This window comes from Vulpes vulpes, unplaced genomic scaffold, assembly GCF_048418805.1.
Source record: "Vulpes vulpes isolate BD-2025 unplaced genomic scaffold, VulVul3 u000000802, whole genome shotgun sequence".
Classification (NCBI taxonomy): domain Eukaryota; kingdom Metazoa; phylum Chordata; class Mammalia; order Carnivora; family Canidae; genus Vulpes; species Vulpes vulpes.
The window spans coordinates 13,257-39,326 of record NW_027325808.1 but is presented as its reverse complement, the minus strand read 5'-3'; the positions used below and the strand labels follow the sequence as shown (position 1 = coordinate 39,326).

General features: G+C 70.8%; 1 protein-coding gene across 1 annotated transcript; it reads left to right on the top strand.

Moving 5' to 3' along the window:
* Positions 1-6,375: 6,375 nt before the first annotated feature.
* Positions 6,376-25,434, top strand: LOC140597497 (uncharacterized; the record flags this gene model as incomplete). The annotated part of the gene is made up of 10 exons (XM_072746090.1): positions 6,376-6,464; positions 6,685-6,750; positions 7,318-7,417; positions 7,688-7,840; positions 8,141-8,491; positions 23,261-23,355; positions 23,576-23,641; positions 24,208-24,307; positions 24,578-24,730; positions 25,031-25,434. Coding segments are annotated over exons 1-10 (1,491 nt in total), but the record flags the coding sequence as incomplete, so codon positions are not given.
* Positions 25,435-26,070: the final 636 nt, after the last annotated feature.

Sequence of the window (26,070 nt, the reverse complement as noted above, 5' to 3'; positions counted from 1 at the left end):
GGTCCGGGTGAGGCCCAGGGGGGGATCGTCACTGATAGACAGAAGCAGGTGAGGCTGCCAGGCTGCGCCCACTCTGGCGCCCGGCCAATCTCAGAGGGTCGGCGCTCCCTCAGGATCCAGGGGAGGGAGGAGCCCTTCTGCTCCCTCCTGTCTCTGTCCCCACTCCCCTGCTCTGATCGGTCCCCACCACGGAGCCCCCTCTGTTGCAGGCGCCCCAAGCAGGGTCTCCGCAGGACCTGTCACTGTGCAAGGTCGCCGACCACCAGGGCTTTCTGCAGTGAGTCCCCTGGACACCCCTCATCCATCCCAGGGCGGGTGGCCTTTGCAGGAACACCTCTCTGGAGGCTGACCCCCCCGCCCCCAGGTCGGGACCTGGTCCCCTGGAGCCCTCTGAGGGCCATGTCTGCGCTGGGTTGCAGCTGAGACACCCCGGAGGCCGACCCGGGACGTGGGCAGGAAGGGAGCTGGGCCCGGGGGAGGCCCCTGGACACTCAGAGGAGGGGCCCCCACGCCTGCTTTGGGCAGGCCCAGGTGTCAGCCTGCTGCATCCGGGGGTGGTGGTGGGGTGGGGTGTCCAGTCCCTTCAGCAGGGGATCCCGCCCGTGAGGGGCTCTGGGGCCGGGGCGTGCTCTCCGTAGGGGGACGGCCTGGTCTGGGCCGAGTCCGCAGGGGTGCTCTCGCCCACACCCGAAGGCTTTTGCGGGGCTGCAGGTGGATGCCGGGGACCAGGCCAGCGCGGGGAGGGGGGGGGGCCGCAGAGGGAGGCCCCGACCAGGCAGGAGGAGGCAAGAGGAGGAGGGGGCTGCCCTGGGCGGGAAGGAGGGAGGGGACAGCCCAGTGGCCTAGGTCGCAGGGGACGAGGCTGATGGGTCAACAGCCCCACGAGAACCTGACGGACGCTGGAGACCCCAGGTGGGGCCCCCTCGGCCCTGCTCACGGCCCAGTGTCTGCTGGGATGGCTCAGGGGTGGTCGTGCTCAGGGGCTCCGACAGGACGGGAGGTGAAATGGGCCAGGGTGGCAGAGGGGACAGCAGAGAGGGGAGCCCGGGGACAGCAGGGGGACGGCCAGGGGGCAGGGGGAGGCCGGCTGGACGCTGGGCAGTCAGGCCCTGGGGAGGCGGGGGGACCTCAGCGGGACGGTCACGGGGCACCCGGGCCACGCTGACAGCTCTCGGGCTGGTCCATCGAGGAGGGGGGCAGGTCACCCCCTGGGGGCGCCGAGGGGTCCCCGCCCAGCCCACCACCGGCAAACACCCTCCTCAGACCCCCCAGACGCCGCCGCCGCCCGCCCTCAGGCCGCTGGCAGCCCCTGCCCTCCCCGGGGGAGCCCTGCCCTCCCCAGGACGCTGGGTGCAGACGGGGTGTGTGTGTGTGTGTGTGTGTGTGTGTGTGTGTGTGTGGCTGTGGGGCCGGGGCCTCAGGGCTCTGCGTCTCCTGCCTTCCAGGGACAGGGAGCTGCCCGACCCCAGCCCCCGCGAGGCCAAGGTGAGAGCCCGTCCTGGGCCCCGGGCAGGACGTGGGGGGGAGCTGGGGCCAGCTGTCTGCACCGCGTCCCCCAGGACATCCCCGGGCGTCTCCCCAGTCCCCCGTCCCAGCGCTGCACGGGCCGCCGGGAACGCACCCGAGACCCGGAGCCGCGGTCCGTGGGGGGCCCTGTGCCTTCCTGGCTCCTCCGGGTCCCGCGGGGCACTGGACGCGGCCCGAGCGCCCACCTCCCGCGGCGGGAGCCTCACCTGCGGCCCCCGCCTGTCCTCTCCCAGAAACTCCGCCAGGAGACCCGGCGCGCGGACAAATGGATAAAAATGCTCAAGCGATGGGACCACTACCTCCCCAGCGAGAAGGTGGGGCGCTGGGTGCCCCCGAGGGCTCTCCGTCCCGACGGGGCTGGGGGGCCGCCCTCAGTGTCCTCCTGCCCCGTCCTCGGGGGAGCCCCCTGCCTGGGGAGAGTCTGCTGGGAGCCCGGGCCTCCCTCCCCAGGCCCCGGGACGGCGGTGGGGGAGCGTCAGGTCGGGGCCAGGGTCCCTGCTCCTCGCGGGGGACGGGGGAGGGGGGGGGCCAGATCCAGGGAGACCCAGCCTCTCTGCAGACACCCTGGAGCCGACGCCGGAACCTTCTAGATGCCTCGTGTTCCCTGGGCTCCAAGGGGCCGCCCTGGGCCCCTCTCACCAGCACTGCCTTCCTCCCCGCAGCTGCGACGCCGGGTGTACAAGGGGGTCCCGCCCCAGGTGCGGGGACAGGTGTGGCTGCGATTGCTGAACGTCGACCAGGTTAAGGCCAGCAATGCCGGGAAATACCAGGTGGGACCCGACCCGTCTACTCCCCGTGGACCCTCGGTCCCCTCCCTGCCCAGGGCTGACCCTCCGTGACCCCTCCCCACCCGGGGCTGAACTCCCGTGTCCCCTCCCCACCCGGGCTGATCCTCCACGTCCCCTCCCTGTCCAGGGCTGACCCTCAGTCCCCTCCCCGCCCACGACAGCTGGGCACAGGCCCTCACGCAGGCCCCGCGGGCACGGTGGGCACTCCCGCCGTCCCCGGCCTCCCAGGGGAAGGGTGGAGGTTCCTGCAGGACACACTCCCGTGGTGGCCCCGGGGCTCCCTGCCCAGGACGGCAGCTGCTGACAGGTCGGGGTCTGTGTCCCTGACGCCGGCTCCTCCTCCCGGGGTCTCCCCGCAGGCAATGAAGGAGGCGGCCCTGGTCTCCTCCCGGGACATCGTGCAGATCGACCTGGACGTCAACCGCACGTTCCGCAGTCACACCATGTTCTGGGACCGCTACGGGGTCGGGTGAGGCTGCTGGGCCAGCGGGGTTCGGGGGTCGGGGGCCCGGCCTGGGAGAGGCCCGGGGGCTTCTGTGCTGGGGACACGGGGTCTCCGAGGCCGGGGGGAGCGACGGCAGCAAACAACACACTGCCACGTGGTAGGGTGCTGGGGATGACCCCCGTGCCCCCAACCCCAGGGTCTCGGGGATGGGGAGGCCGCAGGACGGGGCCTCCAGGGGTCACCGTCTGAGCTGAACCCCAAGGGGGTGAGGGGCGGCCCCGTGAAGAGCAGGGGGCCGGGGTGGGGGCGTGGGGGGCACGAAGGGGACCTGCGGCCAGGGTGCATGGCCGCGGCTGGACCGGGACACGTGGACCCGACGAGGGTCGGACAGGTCAGGGTGACACCCACCCTCCGGTGCTTTATGTACTTCTGAATTCTGGGCGTTTTGTTTTAGACAATTTGCACTTGGTGAGCACACACGGCATGACGCCCCCCCCCCCCCCCCCCCCCCCAGACGCCGCCCCGGTCCAGGCAGGCCCTGCGCGGAGCACACGGGGCCCCAGGGGCAGGGGCAGGGGTCACAGCAAACCCCAGACTGGGGTCGCCTTTATGTGTAGACGTCTCCGTGTGCACCTTAGAGAAGGGGGTGCCCTGTGTCCGCAGCCCCCCACCCCATCCCCTCACCCACCGCCCCCACGCCATCCCCCTGCATCACCCCCCACACCATCCCCCACAACCCCAGACACTATCGGTCCCGCCCCCACCCCCACCCCACCCCCACGAGGACGCGGTGCAGCTGCCCCCTGTGGGACATGCTCAGCCTCCCCGGCCACCTTGGGGTTCTCTGGACGGCCTGCTCCCGTCAGAAGCCCGGGTGTCCCGCAGAGTCCCCAGGGGCCGCGGGGAGGTGGGGAAGGCAGGGAGCCCCCCGACAGGGGCTTGCAGGTGGGTGGAGCATAGGGTGCAGCTACCTGTGTGTGCAGCGGGCGGGGTGTGTGGGAGCCCGGGACCCCAGGGGTGACCTGCAGGGGCGCCAGGGGCGGGGCTGGGGAGACGCCAGGCATGGGTGGCTGGGCTTCCCGGGCGGGCCGCTCGGACCGTCTCCCCACGAGAACTCGGTGCTCCTCCCTGCAGGGAACCTGCTGCCCCCCGGGGCCCCCGCGGCCCTCAGAGCGCGGCCGGGTCAGGCTGACCTGTGACCCCCGGCCCGGGGGGAGCCGGCCTCCAGCAGCCCGGGCCCGGGGGCCGCGGAGCCGGGGTGCAGACTCAGGCCGCCGTGCGGGGGGCATCGGGCGGCTCCTGGCAGCGCTGAGGGGGCCGCACCCCGTACCCCCCCGTGCTCAGATAGTGACCCCAGGGGTTCGCAGCCTGTATCGGGGTCACACCTGCACGACGTTCCCTGCTCTCCTCACGGCGGCTCAGACCTGGAGCCCCGAGATGCTCTGGGATGGGCGGGCCCGGGGTGCCCCCCACAGAGTCCAGCCCAGGGACACCTGGGAAGACCTGGGGGTGCGCTCAGGGCCACGGATGCCCCGGCTGCGTGGGCTCGGTGCAGGGGTCACGTGGGGCTGGTGGTGTTCCCGGGACACGGGGCCGGGCCAGGCCAGGGCAGCGGAGGAGAGGCGTCAGGGGCTGCGGGGACCGGGGCAGGGGGAGCGCTGGCTCCCATGGGGGCGTGCGGGGGGGGGGGGGGGCCGCTCCAGGGCTGGAGGCCCGGGGCGCTGGCGGCGCTGGCGGCGCTGGGGGAGCCCGGAGCTGCGCACCCCACGGCGGGAGCCGCTCGGAGGCGTCGGACACCCCAGGGTGCACTGAACCCCCGGCACGCTGCACGTGTGAGGTCGCCGCCTGTCCCCGTGCGCAGACCTGACCCCGGAGATCGGCCCCCGCGGAGGGGCCCTGCGGGCCGCGGGGCCTGCGGGGCGGGTGTCGGCACCTCGGCGGCCTCGCTGGGCGGGGGCTGACTGAGCAGAGCCCCCCGCTGTCCCCCCTCCTAGGCAGCGAGCCCTGTTCTGCGTACTGGCAGCGTACTCGGTGTACGACACGGTGAGTGTCCCTGCCCCCGCCTCCTGCCCCGCGGGCGGCCTTGTCCTGAGTGGTGGTGACCAGCGGGACTCACAGTTATGGCCCCGGCTCCACGGCCCCCGAGATGCCGGGGAGGGTCTCTCTCCTCCGGGACGGGCAGGGGGCGGGGTGCAGACCTCCCAGGGGAGGCAGGGCCTGCGTGCCCGAGGGCCGGGGCTGCCCAGGGCCCCCGCGTGCACCGCGGCCGTCCTAGAGCTCGGGTCTGGACCCTGACAGACGGCACTACCGACGAGAGCCCGGGCGGGGAAGGCTCCCACTCCCCCGAAGGGAACGAGACCGAGGCGCCCAGGAGGCCGCCCCCTTCCACGGCGCATTCCAGAAGGGTCCCCGAGGACCCCAGCTCACACGCTCCCCGGCCCCGCGGGGTGTCCTGGCCCAGCTCCCCTCGTGGGACCTGCCAGGGGCCACAGTCAGGCCCCCCCACCCCCCCCCCCGCCGACCTGCCCTCTGGGGGGTCTCCAGACCTGGCGGGTCCCCTACAGCCTGGCACAGCTCACGGAGGCCCCTCCTGCTGGCCTGAGGACGGGGGTCCTGGCACGGCGGCCGCAGGGCTCGGTAGCGGGGCCCGGGGTGCTCGCGCCCCAGCTGGTCCGGGTGGCCCTCACCTGCTCCCCCGCCCTCTGGGAGCCCCCTCCGGGAGCCCGGGCTGGGAGGGAGCCGGGGGAGCCTGACGCCCGCGGGGAGGGCTCAGAGGGGGCCTCGGGGCGCACGCCCTCCGTGGGGCTCTGGCTCTTGCAGGAGGTGGGCTACTGCCAGGGCATGAGCGAGATCGCGGCCGTCCTCCTCATGTTCCTGCCCGAGGAGGACGCCTTCTGGGCGCTGGCCCAGCTGATGGTGGGCGACCGGCACTCCATGCACGGTAGGGGCCCGCCGGGGAGCTCAGGAGGGCCTCCCTGCAGGCTGCTGCACCGGGGGGCAGGCGGGGACCCCCCAGCTCGCCCCCCCACGGGCAAGGGCCCCGCCTCCCCGGTGGCCTCGGGGTCCCGGAGCCACGGCCACCCGCCCCACCGTCTGCAGGCCAGGCACGCACTCCCGTTGCTCCCCCAGCCTCCCGCCGGGCTGCCGGCTTGTCCCCCAGGCCCCCCTGCCAGCCCACGGCCACACGGGGCCCAGGGGGCAGCGTCTCCCCCTCCCGGGGGCCCCCAGCCTCACTCCCAAGCCCCACAGCAGAGGGCCGTGCACGCCCATCACCCTCCCCTTGGCCTGCACCCGCTGCCCCTCGGGGCTGGGGACCCGCCTGTCCCCGCGGCGGCCCCCGCAGGAGAGAGGGTGCTGGGTCAGCCGGGCCCGGTCCTCAGCCCCCAGCCCACGCCCCGCGGGGTCTCTGTGAGGACGAGGGTCCCCGGGCCCCGCGCCCCCGGCCTGGGAGGCAGGCCCTGCCCTCTGGGAAGAGCGGATCCAGCCAGGGCTCCGAGGGCGGTGGGCACACGGGGGTCAGGGCGTGGCGGGGAGGCCCCTGCCCCGACACCCCCCACCCCGCCTGGTGCAGGAGGAGGCCCTGACCGTGGGGGCCTGGGGCCTTCTCAGGCTTCTTCGTCCCGGGCTTCCCGAAGCTCCTCAGGTTCCAGAGACATCACGAGCGGGTCCTCCAAAGAGCTCTCCCGGACCTGAGGAAGCACATGGCGAGTGGGGGCGAGTGGGAGCTCCTGAGGCTCCGTCCCCGGAGCCCGGGGCAGGGGGTGGGGGGCATGGCCCTCCCTCCGAGCTGCCCAGAGTTGGGGTCACGTTCCTCCCCCTGGGGCCCGGGGGCGCCCTCGGGGCTGGGCTGGCCCGTGGGGAGCGCGTCCACCCGGCTCCAGGGGCCGCGGCGTGGGGCCTGAGCACCCCCTGCCCTCCCGCCAGGACGAGGAGCAGATGTCCACCGGCATCTACAGCCCCAAATGGTTTCTCCAGTGCTTCCTCGGCCGGGTGAGGCCCCCCCCCCGCCCCGGGACCCCCGCTCCCGGACCTGCCCCCTGCCCCCGGGGAGGGCCCAGCTCAGCCCCACCCTCCAGACGAGCCAGGCCCGACCCCGGGGTCCTGAGGCTGAGGCTGAGGCTGAGGCTCGCAGCCCAGCCCGTCCTGGAGAAGCCCAGAGGGTCCCTGGACGAGGTCCCGGGGGGCGGCCCGTCTCTGCCTCAGCTCCCCCGGGGGAGGCCGGGTCAGCCCGGGGTGTGGACGGGCCCTCGGCCCATCGGGCGGCCAGCCTGGGGTCCTCTCGAGGCGTGGTGTCGTCAAGTGCGGGCAGAGTCTGTGCCCCCAGGGGTGCGGGAGGTGCTGGCCGGGGTCGGAACCCGGAGCGGCCGGGAGTCCCTGATCTCCCTGGGAGGAGGGCACGCACGGGGAGGCGGGGGGCGGGGGGCGGGGGCCGGGGGGGGGGCGCTGCGGGGCCTCGTCGCAGGCAGCCGGGGGCCAGATGGCAGGCCTAGCCTAGCCCCAGCCGAGCCCCCCAGGGGCCCTGCTCAGGCCGCTCCTCCCACCCCGCCGTCCCCCTAGACCCCCTTCTCGCTCACCCTGAAGCTGTGGGATGCCTACGTGTTGGATGGGGAGAGGGTGCTCACGGCCATGGCCTATACCATCCTCAAGGTGCACAGGAGTAAGTGAGCCCCCGGGAGCCCAGGTGTGCCGGGGGCGGGGGGCAGGGGCGGTGACCCTGGGCTCTGAGCAGCACCCAGACCTGGGGCGGGGGGACGGCGGGGCAGGCGGGTGCAGCGGGGCTCCCCGAGTGGAGCAGCGGGCAGGGGCCACCCCGGCCAGCGCACTGCCCGCGGCGCTCCTGGGCACAGCGGGACCCCAGCCGCTGGCCTGGGGGCCCCGGGGGCCCCAGGGCGGGGCCCTCTGGGTCTGACTCTCGCCCACCGCCCAGAGCGCCTCCTGAAGCTGCCCCTGGAAGGGCTCCGGGAGTTCCTCCAGGACTCTCTGGCCCAGCCCTGGGCCCTGGAGGACGAGGCCGTGCTGAGACACCTTCGGGCCTCCATGACCCAGCTCCGCAGGATGCGGTGCGACCTGCCCCCGCCAGGTGGGCTCAGGGCCCCGGCCCCTCCCGACTCGGCCTGCTGGGGCCGCCCACAGGGGACAGAGCCCCCGGGGCCCCCGTCCTCATCTCTGGGGCTCTCCTCTTCTGCTCCAGCCTCGGGGACCCCAGGCCAGGGCTGGGCGGGCGGGCGGGTACCCACTGCAGGGCCCGGGCAGCAGTGTGGGGGGCTGAGCACAGGGTCAGGCCGGGGGGGGGTCACGCGGGAGCCGTGAGGACCCCCGGGGCCCCCAGCGGGGGACACACAGCCTGCTGGAGACGCTGACCCCGTCGGCCTCTTTCCAGCGGGACCTGAGGAGTTCCCCACGAGGCCCCTGGGCCTGGAGCCAGTGTCCCCGGCGCCCGGGCCTCTCCTCCCTTCTCCGGCCTCTGAGCCACCGCCCAGGGTGGAGGAGCCGGCCTCCCCGGGCCCAGCCGCCCGGCCTGAGCCGCCCGGACCCCCTCCCGGCCAGGCCATCGTCCAACTTGCCCCCCAGCCCCGGCGGTGGAACTCCCTCCCCACCCTCCCGGGGCAACAAGGCGGTGCAGGCAGGCGGCCCCGGGACACGGCGGGCTTCAAGACAGAAAACGGGGTCTCCTTCCATTTGGCACCTGCCTGGGCCACCCCAGAGGCCCCGCGACGGACCGGGCCCTGGAGCACCCCCGGGACTCCCATCACGCGGTCCCCCCAGCCCCCTAGGGATGACGCTGTCGGGCCCAGGACACCCTTCCTGCCCCGCGGCCACTGCAGCTCGTGCCCCTCGCTGGGCAGTGACGGGCACAGCCAGGGCAGAGCCAGGGCGGCGCTGAGCCCGCTGCCCCGAGGCCCCGCACAGGCCCGGGACCCTCTGCCCCCCGCGTCCACGGGGCAGCTCGATGCTCGCGGGCCTCGGGGGCAGAGCGTGGCGGTGAGGGCGGGGGCCCGGAGGCTCCGGCCCGCCGTCACCGTGCCCTGCCTCGTCTCGCTGTGCCTCCCGGAGGGCGGCACCGCCCGCACGGGACACCAGCCCCTGACCCAGAGGGACCTGGGCTGGCCTGGCCCCGGGCTCTGTGGGGGCAGGGGCGACTCGAGCGCCTGCCCCAGGCCCAGCGCTAATGGGATCCAGCGCCCCGGGGCCCTGGCCAGGCCTGCGTTCTGGCCCCGGGCCGAGCGAGCCCTCTCACAGCAGGATGTGGCCTCCTGGGCCCTGGGCGTGCCCCACAGACCCAGGTCGCTGACCTAGGGCAGCCCTGGGGATCCCGGGACACCCCAGGGCAGGGCAGCGGGGGCAGGCCCGTGGGCCCCACCCACACCCACACCCCCACCCCCACCCACACCCACACCCACACCCACACCAGGAGGCAGGCTCCTCCACGCGCTGGGGCTCCAGCAGTCAGTCACCCGGCCCCAGGGGGCCCGAGGCCGGGGTCCAGCTGCCCTGCGGGGACCCAGCGCAGGAGCCCATGGGCCGCAGGTCCACGTCAGCCCTGCCGCCCCCAGAACCGCCTCTCACCGCCCCGACCTCAGGACACGCGCCCCCACCCGGAGTCGAGTCCGCACAGGCTCCCAGGCGGGGGACGACTCCAGCACCCGCACCCCTGTGGGATTCCCGCTTTCCTCTAAGGACAGGAAGGTCTCCCAGGGGAAGGCGCGCACCCTCGGCTCTGAGCCCCTGTTTGCTGTTGCAAGTTCAATAAAGTGTTGTTGTGTGAGAGGGCACGGCCGGCTCGTTTCTGCGTCTCCCGGAGCTCTGTGCACGGGGTGCGGAGACACCCCCAGAGAGGAGGAGGGGGCGCCGCCCAGGCCCCGACCAGCCCCTGCGGGGGCGCCGCCAGGCACACACGGCTGACGTCCCCACGTGCCTTCCCGGGGCGGCCAGACGCCAGGGTCAGGACCCCGCAGACTCTACTGCGACTCAGCCTGCGCCCGCGGCCAGGACGGGCCTGGGACAGAGTGACAGCCGGGGAGCCTCAGGTCACCAGGGTCTGTGCTAAGCGCCCCGGGAGGTCTGTGCCCCCTCTGTCCAGGGGGCCTGGGCTGCCCGGGCTCCGGGGCGCTTCCTCCCCTCCCCGCCCCGGGCCTGTGCGCCTGGGGCACAGAGGGCCCGCGGGGCGGTCAGCGTGGCCCCGGAGCGGACGTCAGGACAGCAGGCCCTTGCAGCTCTCACACCTGGGCCACCCTCACCGGGCGGGCTCAGCGTGCACACCCGGTGCTGCTGGATCCCTCGCACCAGAGTGTGGAGGGCACCCTGCACGCCCTGGAGAGTAGGGGCTGGGTGAGCGCGGGGCTCGGCCTGGGGGCAGGCAGCGCAGGGGACCGAGGGACCCCGGCCCCGTCCCCACCCCGACTCCCACACACACACACACACAGGCAGCCCCAGGGCTCCCCCCACGGGCAGCCGGCCCCTCAGGAGCTCCCCCCAGGGCGGCCCCGAGGTCTGGCTCCCCGCTGGAGAGGCATCGGGGAGAAGAGGAGCGGCCGGCGCTCGGCGGGGACCCGCTGCCACCCACGGGAATGTGGCCGAGCCGGACCTTCCAGCTCAGCTGACCCCCCGGCGGGACGGGACGGCACGGGACGGCACGGGACGGCACGAGGGGGCCCGGGTCGGCCGGGAGGACCCAGCTAGCCGCCCAGCGCCAGCACCGGAAATGATGGTGTTTCAACCGTTTCGGCGTCAGGACGACGCGGCCCGAGGCTCAGATCGCGGCACGGCGACAGACAGGCACACACCCCAAACCCAACAAACGTCGGAATCCCCCGACTGTTGTCAGACAGCAGCCGGACGGTTACAGACGTGACGCTGGGGTCCCCGGTAGGACACACGGAGGACGCTCCAGACCACGGCTGCGGAGGCGCTGGAGGCCCGGGGATGCGCCTGCGGGCGCCCACGGGGAGCGCGGGGCGGCGGGAAGCACCCTACAGAGGGGGGGCCCCTCCTGGGAAAGGACGCCGGGTCCCCGCGAAGGCTCCCGATGCTGACAGCTGTCCCCCTCTCCTTCAGCTTCTGGTTCCCCCCCGCCCCATTTTGCTCTTCCTGATTCTCCGTCGGCCTCCGCCCTGCATCCGAGCCACTGACCACACGGGCTTCTTTAGGACGTCGGGTCCCAAAAGGAGGCCGAGCTCTGGCTCCCGGGATCGGGAAGGACCATCGCCGAGGTTTATGCTGATCCCCCCGAGCTCGTGCCTTCCCGGCTCTTCTGTCCTGCAGAACGAGGGGAGGCACGGGCCTTACGGGGAAGGAGGCCCACTCCCACTCGGGCGGGACCGTCCCTCGTGGGGGACCCCGTCATCTGGGCCCGGGAGAGCGAGCGGGGCCATCAAGAACAGGTCGCAGGCTAGACATGGTCCGCTCTGAGGTTTGTCCTGAAGCGAGGACTCCCCTTCCACGTCACGCTGTCTTAGTTCATCCATTTATTGTTTGTTAAAGGTTTTACGTTTATGTCCTCTCTACACCCAACACGGAGTTCCAGCTCACAGTCCTGACATCAAGGTCCCCCGACCAGGCCGGCCAGGCACCCCAGGGCCATGTTTCTCATCTCTTTGCTGGCTCGCCTATCTCTGCACCCAACTGGGACATCGAGTCCACGACGGGGGAGCTTTAGCTGCCTCCGAACCCGCAAGAACCCGGAACGTTCTCGCTGTGTCCCCATCCTAGTACGACCTTCGCCGTCGAATAGCAACTCAAATAAATCGGCAGCCAGCCCAATGACTCCTGGTCAAGGAAACGGCCAACTTGTCACGTGTGTGGGCCCCGCTCCCTGGGCTCCCGGGGCTCCCGGGGAGGCTCCGCTTTCTTTAACATCGACCAAGGTCCCAATGACTCCACCGCACCTCGACGCCGGGGCTCAGTTTCTGCCCTGACACGACACAGGCAGCACGTCGGCTTCAGTTACTCCCTGTCAATCAATCAAAGGGAGCCTGGCCGCTCTCGGGGTGGTTGGGGTGGTTGGTAAGAACACGCGACTCTTGTTCTTGGGGCGGAGAGTTCAAGCCCCATGTGGGTGTAGAGATGACAGAAAAATAAAATCTTAAAAAGAAAATCAGTCAGTCGGTCTGGGGGAGACACAGCCCCGGATCCCACAGGGGCAGGGAGCCAGCTGACGGGTCTACGCACACTATTAGAAGCAGCAGAGCACAAAGTCAGAACTTCCAGAAGTCTGCTGGGGGGGGGGACACGCCGGCCTCGACGGTGCTCGGGAGGCGAAGTGGGGGGCGGCCCCTGGAGCGACAGGGTGGGCTCAGGGTCCCCGGGGTCCCAAGGACGGTGGCGCCAACGGTTCCCAGGCCCAGGAGCGGGGACCCCGGCCGAGGGCCGCGGGACTAGGGCCAGCTGTCTGCCCTGTGTGGCCACAAACTGCAAACCCCTGTGCGGTCACGGGGCCGCGTCCCTGGGCCGGGCCAGCAAAGGCCAGAAGTGGGAGGAGACCCTCCCGGGCGGGAGGAGCACGGGTCTCCCCCAGGGCAGCCCCTAAAACTTGGAGGTTTGAAACTCAGTCACTTGTCCGAGATAAAAAGAAACAAAACAAAACAAAACAAAACAAAACTCGGACACAGGCAGGGTGAACGCAGGGTTCTGACAGAAACGGTGGAGACAAGAGGGCTTGATGGCACATCAGAAACTATATGCCAATAGGACAACCTACCAGAAATGGACACCATGACACTATATATAGAAAACTACAAAAATGAACAAACAAAAAAATGTTAGAACCGGTAAATGAATTCAGTAAAGTCACAGGATACATAATTAATGCACAGAATTCTGTTGCATTCCTATACCTCAGTAAGAAGGTAAGAAAAAGAGAAACTAAGACATTAATAAAAATAAATTTAAAATGAAACAAAAAATAATATTATACTTAAGAAAAAACCTAAGGAAACAGCTATAAAAACTTACTCTGAAGACGATGATGGAAAGAAATCGATGACACAAAGAAACGGAAAGAGACACTCCACACTCGTGGACTGAAAGGGTACGAAGTGTCTTCACAACCGAGAGCAGCCCAGACATTCCTATAAACCCTATCAAAATGCCCCCAGCATTTCTCACAGAGCTAAGATAAATGATCTTCAACTTTGCATGGAACCTCAAAAGACCCCAGACAGGCGAAGCAGCCTTGCAAAAGAAAAGCCAAGTAGGAAGCTTCACATCGCTAGATTTCCAGTTATGTCACAAAACTGTTGTGATGAAGACAGTACGGTCCTGGCACGACAACGGACACACAGACCAAGAGCACAGAGCAGACCTCCCAGAAATGAACCCACAACTATGTCGTCGTTTAATCCTTGATAAAGCTGGAAAGAATATCCAGTGGGGAAAAAAATCTACAAATGGTGTTGGAAAAAGTGGATAGACACAAGCCAAAGAATGAAATTTCTAGTTTTTGATTTTACTTTTGTGTGTGGCTAAATTCCTAGAAAATATATAACCTACCAAAACTGACACATAGAGAAATAGAAAATTTGAATAGACCAATTCTCAGCGAAGCTGTTGAGTAATAGGAAAAAAATTCCCAAAACGCAGAAGTCCACGACCAGATGGCTTCATGAGTGAATTCTATGAAACATTTAAAGAAGTATTAAAGCCTAGAAAGAGTATTATGCTAAGCACAATATGCCAACCCTAACCCTAACCCTAACCCTGACCCTGACCCTGACCCTGACCCTAACCCTGACCCGGAAGCCTCCCCGCGGGTCCTGAGGAGGCCGGGCCCCTGTGGGCGTGGACGCGACCCCCACACGGCTGTTTCCGGTCTGTTGACTACGTGGGACTCCCAGCGCTGAGAGGGCACCTCCGTGGCTTGTTCCTGCTCTCGGGGGAGACGATTTCAGGTCGTCACCCTCGGGGATGACGTCAGCTGCGGGCCTTCCTACGCGGCCTCTCCTCTGTTGACAGACCTTTCCTAAAACCCCCTGTGCTTTTCATGCTTTGTTCTGTCAAATGCGTTTTCTGCGACTCTTGAGGGGATCGTCTCCTTTCTCTTTGTTTTTGTTGTTTTTTTAAAGATTTTATTTATATATCCTTGAGAGACACCGAGAGACGAGAGAGAGAGAGAGAGAGAGAGAGAGAGAGAGAGAGAGAGGGAGAGGCAGAGACACGGGCAGAGGGAGAAGAAGGCTCCGTGCAGGGAGCCCGATGTGGGACTCGATCCCGGGACTCCAGGATCTCGCCCTGGGCCGAAGGGAAGGCAGGCGCTGAAGCGCTGAGCCCCGCCGCCCCCCTCCGCCCCGGGCCGCCCCATGTCCTTTCTCTGGTTAACGGGATGGATCGTGCTGAGTGATCAGAGGGGCCGCGGGGGGCAGGTGGGCAACGTGGATGAACAAATAGGGAAAGCTACAAGCGTGTGGTTCTAAATAAAGGAATCCCGGAAATTTAGAAAGTACGGCCTGGCAATAGAGTCAGGACCGTGGGGACAACTCGGTACGGGGACAGACGGTGACGCCGCTTCTCGCGGGGAGAGCTGAGCGAGGCACAGAATTGTCAAGTCGCCAGCTGTAGCCCTGAAACTACTGTCCCCTTGGGTGTCGACGGCACTTCAATAGATACCAAGGAAAAGGGGTTTCCGGTGGGAATCCCGGTGGGCCCGTGAAAGGCATTTACACGGTCGTGACGCACACGAAGGCGCCTCTGCAGAGGGGATCCAGATGCTCACGTGTCTTCATGTTAATGTTTAGAAGATGTACTTGGGAGACGGTGCGGGGGGCAGGGGCGGAGGGACAGGGGGAACCTGGAGCGGACTCCTCACCCACCGGAGACCGAGCCCCACCCGAGGCTCCACGCCACAACCTGGAGATCCTGGCTTGAGCCAAACTCAAGAGTCGACGTGGAACCGACGGACGGAACCACCCAGGAGCCCCTCAAATGCTCCTAACTGCAACCCCACGCTGTGAACCCTGGGGGGCGGAGGGGGGCATCTGTGACCCCCAGTCTGCCTTGAAGGGCGGGAGGCCTGCAGGGCCCGAGGATGGGAACTGAGGATGCGGGAGGCTGCCTGCATCGCCTTCCCGCCCGGCGTGGGGACAGGACCCTCCCCCGGGACCCTCGGCCACCAGGGTGAGGGCTGAGTGCTGATTGGACCCCGCCTGCCCACAGTGATGATGCGGGACCCCGCTCTGGGCGGAACTGTGGTGCCCCCGGGTTCCACCGCTGCCTGGTGCCCACTCTGCGTCCGCAGACCTTCGGAGGCACCGGTGCTCCGGATCTGGCTCGCAGCGACCCGACTCTCCTGCTCTCCCCAGTAGCCCAGGACTCGTCTCTCCTCAGTACCCCCACCCTCCCACTCTCCCCAGTACCCCGCTACTCCCACTCTCCCCAGTACCCCGCTACTCCCACTCTCCCCAGTACCCCCACCCTCCCACTCTCCCCAGTACCCCCACCCTCCCACTCTCCCCAGTACCCCGCTACTCCCACTCTCCCCAGTACCCCCACCCTCCCACTCTCCCCAGTACCCCCACCCTCCCACACTCCCCAGTACCCCAGTGCATAAAGAGGAGGCGCCCACACAGCGACAGGTCACAGGTGAGTGGCAGCTGATCCCTGATCCCCGCGGGCCACAGTGGGGCCTGTGGATCCGCGTGGGGGCACAGGCCTCCCGCGCTGGGGTCCACAACACCCCGACCCCCATGCGATGACCGTGAGCAGCTCCCACAGCCCTTCCACAGCCCCACGGGGTGAGAGCGGCCACCCTGCTGCCCCCCGTCCAGGGAAGGAGGCTGCAGTCGGAACTCAGGCAGCTCCCCCGGGACCCCCGCTCCCCTGTAAGCCCTCTGCTGTGCAGGCACCCAAGCCATGACCTTTCCAGCCTGTCCTAGACGCATGGACCCCGACAGGGGTGACTGTCACCCCCCCATCCCGCCCTGTGCCCGCTGGGTCCCCCTGGCCCGTGAGCAGGCTTGCTCTTCAGGCTCCAAAGAACGTGGAGTCCCTCGTGCTCCCCCAGGGCCCCCCTCAGGCTATTCACACATCGCTGCCCTCAGGGTGGGGAGTTCGGTCGCACTCTTGCTGGCATCAGGTTTTAATTTTGATGAAGTCCAGTCCGTCGCTTTCTCCCCTTGGTCGTGTGCTTGTGGAATCTCGGAGAAACCTTCCATTCCCGCCCCCCCCCCCCCAAGCCCGCAGGGACACTCGCTGGCCGGCCCACCCACCACCATCTCTGCGCCGGCCCCGGGCTGGGAGACGTCACCCCCGAGCATCAGGTGGGCAGTTCCCCGGAGCCCCTGGGTCCCCCGCCCGTGTGCTCCTGATACCGGGGTGGGAGCGCTCTGTGACCCCAGCGTGACGGCGTGCCCTGGGACAGTGGCTGGGAAGGTGGACTGTCGGTGGGCGACGGACAGACAGGCAGCGAGGGCCCGTGTGTGATGCCTGTGCCCCTCGGGGCTACGGGGTTGTCTCCGGCTCCGGTCAGACAGAGGGGCGCCCGCCCACGGGGAGCACCCGGACGCATGTGTCCTCGGAAGGTTCTCACGCGCCGTCATCCTTGGATGTGTTTGGATTGCAGCACGATGCAGGAGGACCCGGAGACCCTGCTGGCCTTGCAAAGGGCCAATATCGTGGCCCAGTACCATCAGGTGAGGCCCAGAAGGGACCATAGACACTACACACCCACGACAGGGGGGACCGTACCTGCAAGAGCAGGTGAGGCTCAAGAGGGGATCAGAGCCAAGGATGAGCCAGGTCAGCCCAGGCAAGGACCACAGTCACCAGGAACAAGTGAGACCCTGGGGATGGTCCCGGTGTCAGTAGCAACTAAGGGTCCATCCTGGATCCTCGTCATTGGTAGCGGAGGAGCCCAGGCACCAGGTACAGGTGAGGCCCGGGTGGGGACCAGAGTCACCAGGTCCAGATGAAGACCACAGCTACCAGGTCCAGGTGAGCCCAGGTGGGGACCAGAGTCACCAGGTTCAGGTGAGGCCAAGGAGGTGGGGACCACAGTCGCAGATCCACATGAGGCTCAGGTGGAGACCAGAGTCACCTGGGTGAAGCCCAGTTGGGGACTAGAGTCACCAGGCCTGGGTGAGGGCCAGGTAGGGATCAGAGTCACCAGGTCAAGTGAGGCCCAGGTGGGGACCACAGTCGCCGGGTCCGGGTGAGGCCCAGGGGGGGATCGTCACTGATAGACAGAAGCAGGTGAGGCTGCCAGGCTGCGCCCACTCTGGCGCCCGGCCAATCTCAGAGGGTCGGCGCTCCCTCAGGATCCAGGGGAGGGAGGAGCCCTTCTGCTCCCTCCTGTCTCTGTCCCCACTCCCCTGCTCTGATCGGTCCCCACCACGGAGCCCCCTCTGTTGCAGGCGCCCCAAGCAGGGTCTCCGCAGGACCTGTCACTGTGCAAGGTCGCCGACCACCAGGGCTTTCTGCAGTGAGTCCCCTGGACACCCCTCATCCATCCCAGGGCGGGTGGCCTTTGCAGGAACACCTCTCTGGAGGCTGACCCCCCCGCCCCCAGGTCGGGACCTGGTCCCCTGGAGCCCTCTGAGGGCCATGTCTGCGCTGGGTTGCAGCTGAGACACCCCGGAGGCCGACCCGGGACGTGGGCAGGAAGGGAGCTGGGCCCGGGGGAGGCCCCTGGACACTCAGAGGAGGGGCCCCCACGCCTGCTTTGGGCAGGCCCAGGGGTCAGCCTGCTGCATCCGGGGGTGGTGGTGGGGTGGGGTGTCCAGTCCCTTCAGCAGGGGATCCCGCCCGTGAGGGGCTCTGGGGCCGGGGCGTGCTCTCCGTAGGGGGACGGCCTGGTCTGGGCCGAGTCCGCAGGGGTGCTCTCGCCCACACCCGAAGGCTTTTGCGGGGCTGCAGGTGGATGCCGGGGACCAGGCCAGCGCGGGGAGGGGGGGGGGGCCGCAGAGGGAGGCCCCGACCAGGCAGGAGGAGGCAAGAGGAGGAGGGGGCTGCCCTGGGCGGGAAGGAGGGAGGGGACAGCCCAGTGGCCTAGGTCGCAGGGGACGAGGCTGATGGGTCAACAGCCCCACGAGAACCTGACGGACGCTGGAGACCCCAGGTGGGGCCCCCTCGGCCCTGCTCACGGCCCAGTGTCTGCTGGGATGGCTCAGGGGTGGTCGTGCTCAGGGGCTCCGACAGGACGGGAGGTGAAATGGGCCAGGGTGGCAGAGGGGACAGCAGAGAGGGGAGCCCGGGGACAGCAGGGGGACGGCCAGGGGGCAGGGGGAGGCCGGCTGGACGCTGGGCAGTCAGGCCCTGGGGAGGCGGGGGGACCTCAGCGGGACGGTCACGGGGCACCCGGGCCACGCTGACAGCTCTCGGGCTGGTCCATCGAGGAGGGGGGCAGGTCACCCCCTGGGGGCGCCGAGGGGTCCCCGCCCAGCCCACCACCGGCAAACACCCTCCTCAGACCCCCCAGACGCCGCCGCCGCCCGCCCTCAGGCCGCTGGCAGCCCCTGCCCTCCCCGGGGGAGCCCTGCCCTCCCCAGGACGCTGGGTGCAGACGGGGTGTGTGTGTGTGTGTGTGTGTGTGTGTGTGTGTGTGTGTGTGGCTGTGGGGCCGGGGCCTCAGGGCTCTGCGTCTCCTGCCTTCCAGGGACAGGGAGCTGCCCGACCCCAGCCCCCGCGAGGCCAAGGTGAGAGCCCGTCCTGGGCCCCGGGCAGGACGTGGGGGGGAGCTGGGGCCAGCTGTCTGCACCGCGTCCCCCAGGACATCCCCGGGCGTCTCCCCAGTCCCCCGTCCCAGCGCTGCACGGGCCGCCGGGAACGCACCCGAGACCCGGAGCCGCGGTCCGCGGGGGGCCCTGTGCCTTCCTGGCTCCTCCGGGTCCCGCGGGGCACTGGACGCGGCCCGAGCGCCCACCTCCCGCGGCGGGAGCCTCACCTGCGGCCCCCGCCTGTCCTCTCCCAGAAACTCCGCCAGGAGACCCGGCGCGCGGACAAATGGATAAAAATGCTCAAGCGATGGGACCACTACCTCCCCAGCGAGAAGGTGGGGCGCTGGGTGCCCCCGAGGGCTCTCCGTCCCGACGGGGCTGGGGGGCCGCCCTCAGTGTCCTCCTGCCCCGTCCTCGGGGGAGCCCCCTGCCTGGGGAGAGTCTGCTGGGAGCCCGGGCCTCCCTCCCCAGGCCCCGGGACGGCGGTGGGGGAGCGTCAGGTCGGGGCCAGGGTCCCTGCTCCTCGCGGGGGACGGGGGAGGGGGGGGGGCCAGATCCAGGGAGACCCAGCCTCTCTGCAGACACCCTGGAGCCGACGCCGGAACCTTCTAGATGCCTCGTGTTCCCTGGGCTCCAAGGGGCCGCCCTGGGCCCCTCTCACCAGCACTGCCTTCCTCCCCGCAGCTGCGACGCCGGGTGTACAAGGGGGTCCCGCCCCAGGTGCGGGGACAGGTGTGGCTGCGATTGCTGAACGTCGACCAGGTTAAGGCCAGCAATGCCGGGAAATACCAGGTGGGACCCGACCCGTCTACTCCCCGTGGACCCTCGGTCCCCTCCCTGCCCAGGGCTGACCCTCCGTGACCCCTCCCCACCCGGGGCTGAACTCCCGTGTCCCCTCCCCACCCGGGCTGATCCTCCACGTCCCCTCCCTGTCCAGGGCTGACCCTCAGTCCCCTCCCCGCCCACGACAGCTGGGCACAGGCCCTCACGCAGGCCCCGCGGGCACGGTGGGCACTCCCGCCGTCCCCGGCCTCCCAGGGGAAGGGTGGAGGTTCCTGCAGGACACACTCCCGTGGTGGCCCCGGGGCTCCCTGCCCAGGACGGCAGCTGCTGACAGGTCGGGGTCTGTGTCCCTGACGCCGGCTCCTCCTCCCGGGGTCTCCCCGCAGGCAATGAAGGAGGCGGCCCTGGTCTCCTCCCGGGACATCGTGCAGATCGACCTGGACGTCAACCGCACGTTCCGCAGTCACACCATGTTCTGGGACCGCTACGGGGTCGGGTGAGGCTGCTGGGCCAGCGGGGTTCGGGGGTCGGGGGCCCGGCCTGGGAGAGGCCCGGGGGCTTCTGTGCTGGGGACACGGGGTCTCCGAGGCCGGGGGGAGCGACGGCAGCAAACAACACACTGCCACGTGGTAGGGTGCTGGGGATGACCCCCGTGCCCCCAACCCCAGGGTCTCGGGGATGGGGAGGCCGCAGGACGGGGCCTCCAGGGGTCACCGTCTGAGCTGAACCCCAAGGGGGTGAGGGGCGGCCCCGTGAAGAGCAGGGGGCCGGGGTGGGGGCGTGGGGGGCACGAAGGGGACCTGCGGCCAGGGTGCATGGCCGCGGCTGGACCGGGACACGTGGACCCGACGAGGGTCGGACAGGTCAGGGTGACACCCACCCTCCGGTGCTTTATGTACTTCTGAATTCTGGGCGTTTTGTTTTAGACAATTTGCACTTGGTGAGCACACACGGCATGACGCCCCCCCCCCCCCCCCCCCCCCCCAGACGCCGCCCCGGTCCAGGCAGGCCCTGCGCGGAGCACACGGGGCCCCAGGGGCAGGGGCAGGGGTCACAGCAAACCCCAGACTGGGGTCGCCTTTATGTGTAGACGTCTCCGTGTGCACCTTAGAGAAGGGGGTGCCCTGTGTCCGCAGCCCCCCACCCCATCCCCTCACCCACCGCCCCCACGCCATCCCCCTGCATCACCCCCCACACCATCCCCCACAACCCCAGACACTATCGGTCCCGCCCCCACCCCCACCCCACCCCCACGAGGACGCGGTGCAGCTGCCCCCTGTGGGACATGCTCAGCCTCCCCGGCCACCTTGGGGTTCTCTGGACGGCCTGCTCCCGTCAGAAGCCCGGGTGTCCCGCAGAGTCCCCAGGGGCCGCGGGGAGGTGGGGAAGGCAGGGAGCCCCCCGACAGGGGCTTGCAGGTGGGTGGAGCATAGGGTGCAGCTACCTGTGTGTGCAGCGGGCGGGGTGTGTGGGAGCCCGGGACCCCAGGGGTGACCTGCAGGGGCGCCAGGGGCGGGGCTGGGGAGACGCCAGGCATGGGTGGCTGGGCTTCCCGGGCGGGCCGCTCGGACCGTCTCCCCACGAGAACTCGGTGCTCCTCCCTGCAGGGAACCTGCTGCCCCCCGGGGCCCCCGCGGCCCTCAGAGCGCGGCCGGGTCAGGCTGACCTGTGACCCCCGGCCCGGGGGGAGCCGGCCTCCAGCAGCCCGGGCCCGGGGGCCGCGGAGCCGGGGTGCAGACTCAGGCCGCCGTGCGGGGGGCATCGGGCGGCTCCTGGCAGCGCTGAGGGGGCCGCACCCCGTACCCCCCCGTGCTCAGATAGTGACCCCAGGGGTTCGCAGCCTGTATCGGGGTCACACCTGCACGACGTTCCCTGCTCTCCTCACGGCGGCTCAGACCTGGAGCCCCGAGATGCTCTGGGATGGGCGGGCCCGGGGTGCCCCCCACAGAGTCCAGCCCAGGGACACCTGGGAAGACCTGGGGGTGCGCTCAGGGCCACGGATGCCCCGGCTGCGTGGGCTCGGTGCAGGGGTCACGTGGGGCTGGTGGTGTTCCCGGGACACGGGGCCGGGCCAGGCCAGGGCAGCGGAGGAGAGGCGTCAGGGGCTGCGGGGACCGGGGCAGGGGGAGCGCTGGCTCCCATGGGGGCGTGCGGGGGGGGGGGGGGGCCGCTCCAGGGCTGGAGGCCCGGGGCGCTGGCGGCGCTGGGGGAGCCCGGAGCTGCGCACCCCACGGCGGGAGCCGCTCGGAGGCGTCGGACACCCCAGGGTGCACTGAACCCCCGGCACGCTGCACGTGTGAGGTCGCCGCCTGTCCCCGTGCGCAGACCTGACCCCGGAGATCGGCCCCCGCGGAGGGGCCCTGCGGGCCGCGGGGCCTGCGGGGCGGGTGTCGGCACCTCGGCGGCCTCGCTGGGCGGGGGCTGACTGAGCAGAGCCCCCCGCTGTCCCCCCTCCTAGGCAGCGAGCCCTGTTCTGCGTACTGGCAGCGTACTCGGTGTACGACACGGTGAGTGTCCCTGCCCCCGCCTCCTGCCCCGCGGGCGGCCTTGTCCTGAGTGGTGGTGACCAGCGGGACTCACAGTTATGGCCCCGGCTCCACGGCCCCCGAGATGCCGGGGAGGGTCTCTCTCCTCCGGGACGGGCAGGGGGCGGGGTGCAGACCTCCCAGGGGAGGCAGGGCCTGCGTGCCCGAGGGCCGGGGCTGCCCAGGGCCCCCGCGTGCACCGCGGCCGTCCTAGAGCTCGGGTCTGGACCCTGACAGACGGCACTACCGACGAGAGCCCGGGCGGGGAAGGCTCCCACTCCCCCGAAGGGAACGAGACCGAGGCGCCCAGGAGGCCGCCCCCTTCCACGGCGCATTCCAGAAGGGTCCCCGAGGACCCCAGCTCACACGCTCCCCGGCCCCGCGGGGTGTCCTGGCCCAGCTCCCCTCGTGGGACCTGCCAGGGGCCACAGTCAGGCCCCCCCACCCCCCCCCCCGCCGACCTGCCCTCTGGGGGGTCTCCAGACCTGGCGGGTCCCCTACAGCCTGGCACAGCTCACGGAGGCCCCTCCTGCTGGCCTGAGGACGGGGGTCCTGGCACGGCGGCCGCAGGGCTCGGTAGCGGGGCCCGGGGTGCTCGCGCCCCAGCTGGTCCGGGTGGCCCTCACCTGCTCCCCCGCCCTCTGGGAGCCCCCTCCGGGAGCCCGGGCTGGGAGGGAGCCGGGGGAGCCTGACGCCCGCGGGGAGGGCTCAGAGGGGGCCTCGGGGCGCACGCCCTCCGTGGGGCTCTGGCTCTTGCAGGAGGTGGGCTACTGCCAGGGCATGAGCGAGATCGCGGCCGTCCTCCTCATGTTCCTGCCCGAGGAGGACGCCTTCTGGGCGCTGGCCCAGCTGATGGTGGGCGACCGGCACTCCATGCACGGTAGGGGCCCGCCGGGGAGCTCAGGAGGGCCTCCCTGCAGGCTGCTGCACCGGGGGGCAGGCGGGGACCCCCCAGCTCGCCCCCCCACGGGCAAGGGCCCCGCCTCCCCGGTGGCCTCGGGGTCCCGGAGCCACGGCCACCCGCCCCACCGTCTGCAGGCCAGGCACGCACTCCCGTTGCTCCCCCAGCCTCCCGCCGGGCTGCCGGCTTGTCCCCCAGGCCCCCCTGCCAGCCCACGGCCACACGGGGCCCAGGGGGCAGCGTCTCCCCCTCCCGGGGGCCCCCAGCCTCACTCCCAAGCCCCACAGCAGAGGGCCGTGCACGCCCATCACCCTCCCCTTGGCCTGCACCCGCTGCCCCTCGGGGCTGGGGACCCGCCTGTCCCCGCGGCGGCCCCCGCAGGAGAGAGGGTGCTGGGTCAGCCGGGCCCGGTCCTCAGCCCCCAGCCCACGCCCCGCGGGGTCTCTGTGAGGACGAGGGTCCCCGGGCCCCGCGCCCCCGGCCTGGGAGGCAGGCCCTGCCCTCTGGGAAGAGCGGATCCAGCCAGGGCTCCGAGGGCGGTGGGCACACGGGGGTCAGGGCGTGGCGGGGAGGCCCCTGCCCCGACACCCCCCACCCCGCCTGGTGCAGGAGGAGGCCCTGACCGTGGGGGCCTGGGGCCTTCTCAGGCTTCTTCGTCCCGGGCTTCCCGAAGCTCCTCAGGTTCCAGAGACATCACGAGCGGGTCCTCCAAAGAGCTCTCCCGGACCTGAGGAAGCACATGGCGAGTGGGGGCGAGTGGGAGCTCCTGAGGCTCCGTCCCCGGAGCCCGGGGCAGGGGGTGGGGGGCATGGCCCTCCCTCCGAGCTGCCCAGAGTTGGGGTCACGTTCCTCCCCCTGGGGCCCGGGGGCGCCCTCGGGGCTGGGCTGGCCCGTGGGGAGCGCGTCCACCCGGCTCCAGGGGCCGCGGCGTGGGGCCTGAGCACCCCCTGCCCTCCCGCCAGGACGAGGAGCAGATGTCCACCGGCATCTACAGCCCCAAATGGTTTCTCCAGTGCTTCCTCGGCCGGGTGAGGCCCCCCCCCCGCCCCGGGACCCCCGCTCCCGGACCTGCCCCCTGCCCCCGGGGAGGGCCCAGCTCAGCCCCACCCTCCAGACGAGCCAGGCCCGACCCCGGGGTCCTGAGGCTGAGGCTGAGGCTGAGGCTCGCAGCCCAGCCCGTCCTGGAGAAGCCCAGAGGGTCCCTGGACGAGGTCCCGGGGGGCGGCCCGTCTCTGCCTCAGCTCCCCCGGGGGAGGCCGGGTCAGCCCGGGGTGTGGACGGGCCCTCGGCCCATCGGGCGGCCAGCCTGGGGTCCTCTCGAGGCGTGGTGTCGTCAAGTGCGGGCAGAGTCTGTGCCCCCAGGGGTGCGGGAGGTGCTGGCCGGGGTCGGAACCCGGAGTGGCCGGGAGTCCCTGATCTCCCTGGGAGGAGGGCACGCACGGGGAGGCGGGGGGCGGGGGGCGGGGGCCGGGGGGGGGCGCTGCGGGGCCTCGTCGCAGGCAGCCGGGGGCCAGATGGCAGGCCTAGCCTAGCCCCAGCCGAGCCCCCCAGGGGCCCTGCTCAGGCCGCTCCTCCCACCCCGCCGTCCCCCTAGACCCCCTTCTCGCTCACCCTGAAGCTGTGGGATGCCTACGTGTTGGATGGGGAGAGGGTGCTCACGGCCATGGCCTATACCATCCTCAAGGTGCACAGGAGTAAGTGAGCCCCCGGGAGCCCAGGTGTGCCGGGGGCGGGGGGCAGGGGCGGTGACCCTGGGCTCTGAGCAGCACCCAGACCTGGGGCGGGGGGACGGCGGGGCAGGCGGGTGCAGCGGGGCTCCCCGAGTGGAGCAGCGGGCAGGGGCCACCCCGGCCAGCGCACTGCCCGCGGCGCTCCTGGGCACAGCGGGACCCCAGCCGCTGGCCTGGGGGCCCCGGGGGCCCCAGGGCGGGGCCCTCTGGGTCTGACTCTCGCCCACCGCCCAGAGCGCCTCCTGAAGCTGCCCCTGGAAGGGCTCCGGGAGTTCCTCCAGGACTCTCTGGCCCAGCCCTGGGCCCTGGAGGACGAGGCCGTGCTGAGACACCTTCGGGCCTCCATGACCCAGCTCCGCAGGATGCGGTGCGACCTGCCCCCGCCAGGTGGGCTCAGGGCCCCGGCCCCTCCCGACTCGGCCTGCTGGGGCCGCCCACAGGGGACAGAGCCCCCGGGGCCCCCGTCCTCATCTCTGGGGCTCTCCTCTTCTGCTCCAGCCTCGGGGACCCCAGGCCAGGGCTGGGCGGGCGGGCGGGTACCCACTGCAGGGCCCGGGCAGCAGTGTGGGGGGCTGAGCACAGGGTCAGGCCGGGGGGGGGTCACGCGGGAGCCGTGAGGACCCCCGGGGCCCCCAGCGGGGGACACACAGCCTGCTGGAGACGCTGACCCCGTCGGCCTCTTTCCAGCGGGACCTGAGGAGTTCCCCACGAGGCCCCTGGGCCTGGAGCCAGTGTCCCCGGCGCCCGGGCCTCTCCTCCCTTCTCCGGCCTCTGAGCCACCGCCCAGGGTGGAGGAGCCGGCCTCCCCGGGCCCAGCCGCCCGGCCTGAGCCGCCCGGACCCCCTCCCGGCCAGGCCATCGTCCAACTTGCCCCCCAGCCCCGGCGGTGGAACTCCCTCCCCACCCTCCCGGGGCAACAAGGCGGTGCAGGCAGGCGGCCCCGGGACACGGCGGGCTTCAAGACAGAAAACGGGGTCTCCTTCCATTTGGCACCTGCCTGGGCCACCCCAGAGGCCCCGCGACGGACCGGGCCCTGGAGCACCCCCGGGACTCCCATCACGCGGTCCCCCCAGCCCCCTAGGGATGACGCTGTCGGGCCCAGGACACCCTTCCTGCCCCGCGGCCACTGCAGCTCGTGCCCCTCGCTGGGCAGTGACGGGCACAGCCAGGGCAGAGCCAGGGCGGCGCTGAGCCCGCTGCCCCGAGGCCCCGCACAGGCCCGGGACCCTCTGCCCCCCGCGTCCACGGGGCAGCTCGATGCTCGCGGGCCTCGGGGGCAGAGCGTGGCGGTGAGGGCGGGGGCCCGGAGGCTCCGGCCCGCCGTCACCGTGCCCTGCCTCGTCTCGCTGTGCCTCCCGGAGGGCGGCACCGCCCGCACGGGACACCAGCCCCTGACCCAGAGGGACCTGGGCTGGCCTGGCCCCGGGCTCTGTGGGGGCAGGGGCGACTCGAGCGCCTGCCCCAGGCCCAGCGCTAATGGGATCCAGCGCCCCGGGGCCCTGGCCAGGCCTGCGTTCTGGCCCCGGGCCGAGCGAGCCCTCTCACAGCAGGATGTGGCCTCCTGGGCCCTGGGCGTGCCCCACAGACCCAGGTCGCTGACCTAGGGCAGCCCTGGGGATCCCGGGACACCCCAGGGCAGGGCAGCGGGGGCAGGCCCGTGGGCCCCACCCACACCCACACCCCCACCCCCACCCACACCCACACCCACACCCACACCAGGAGGCAGG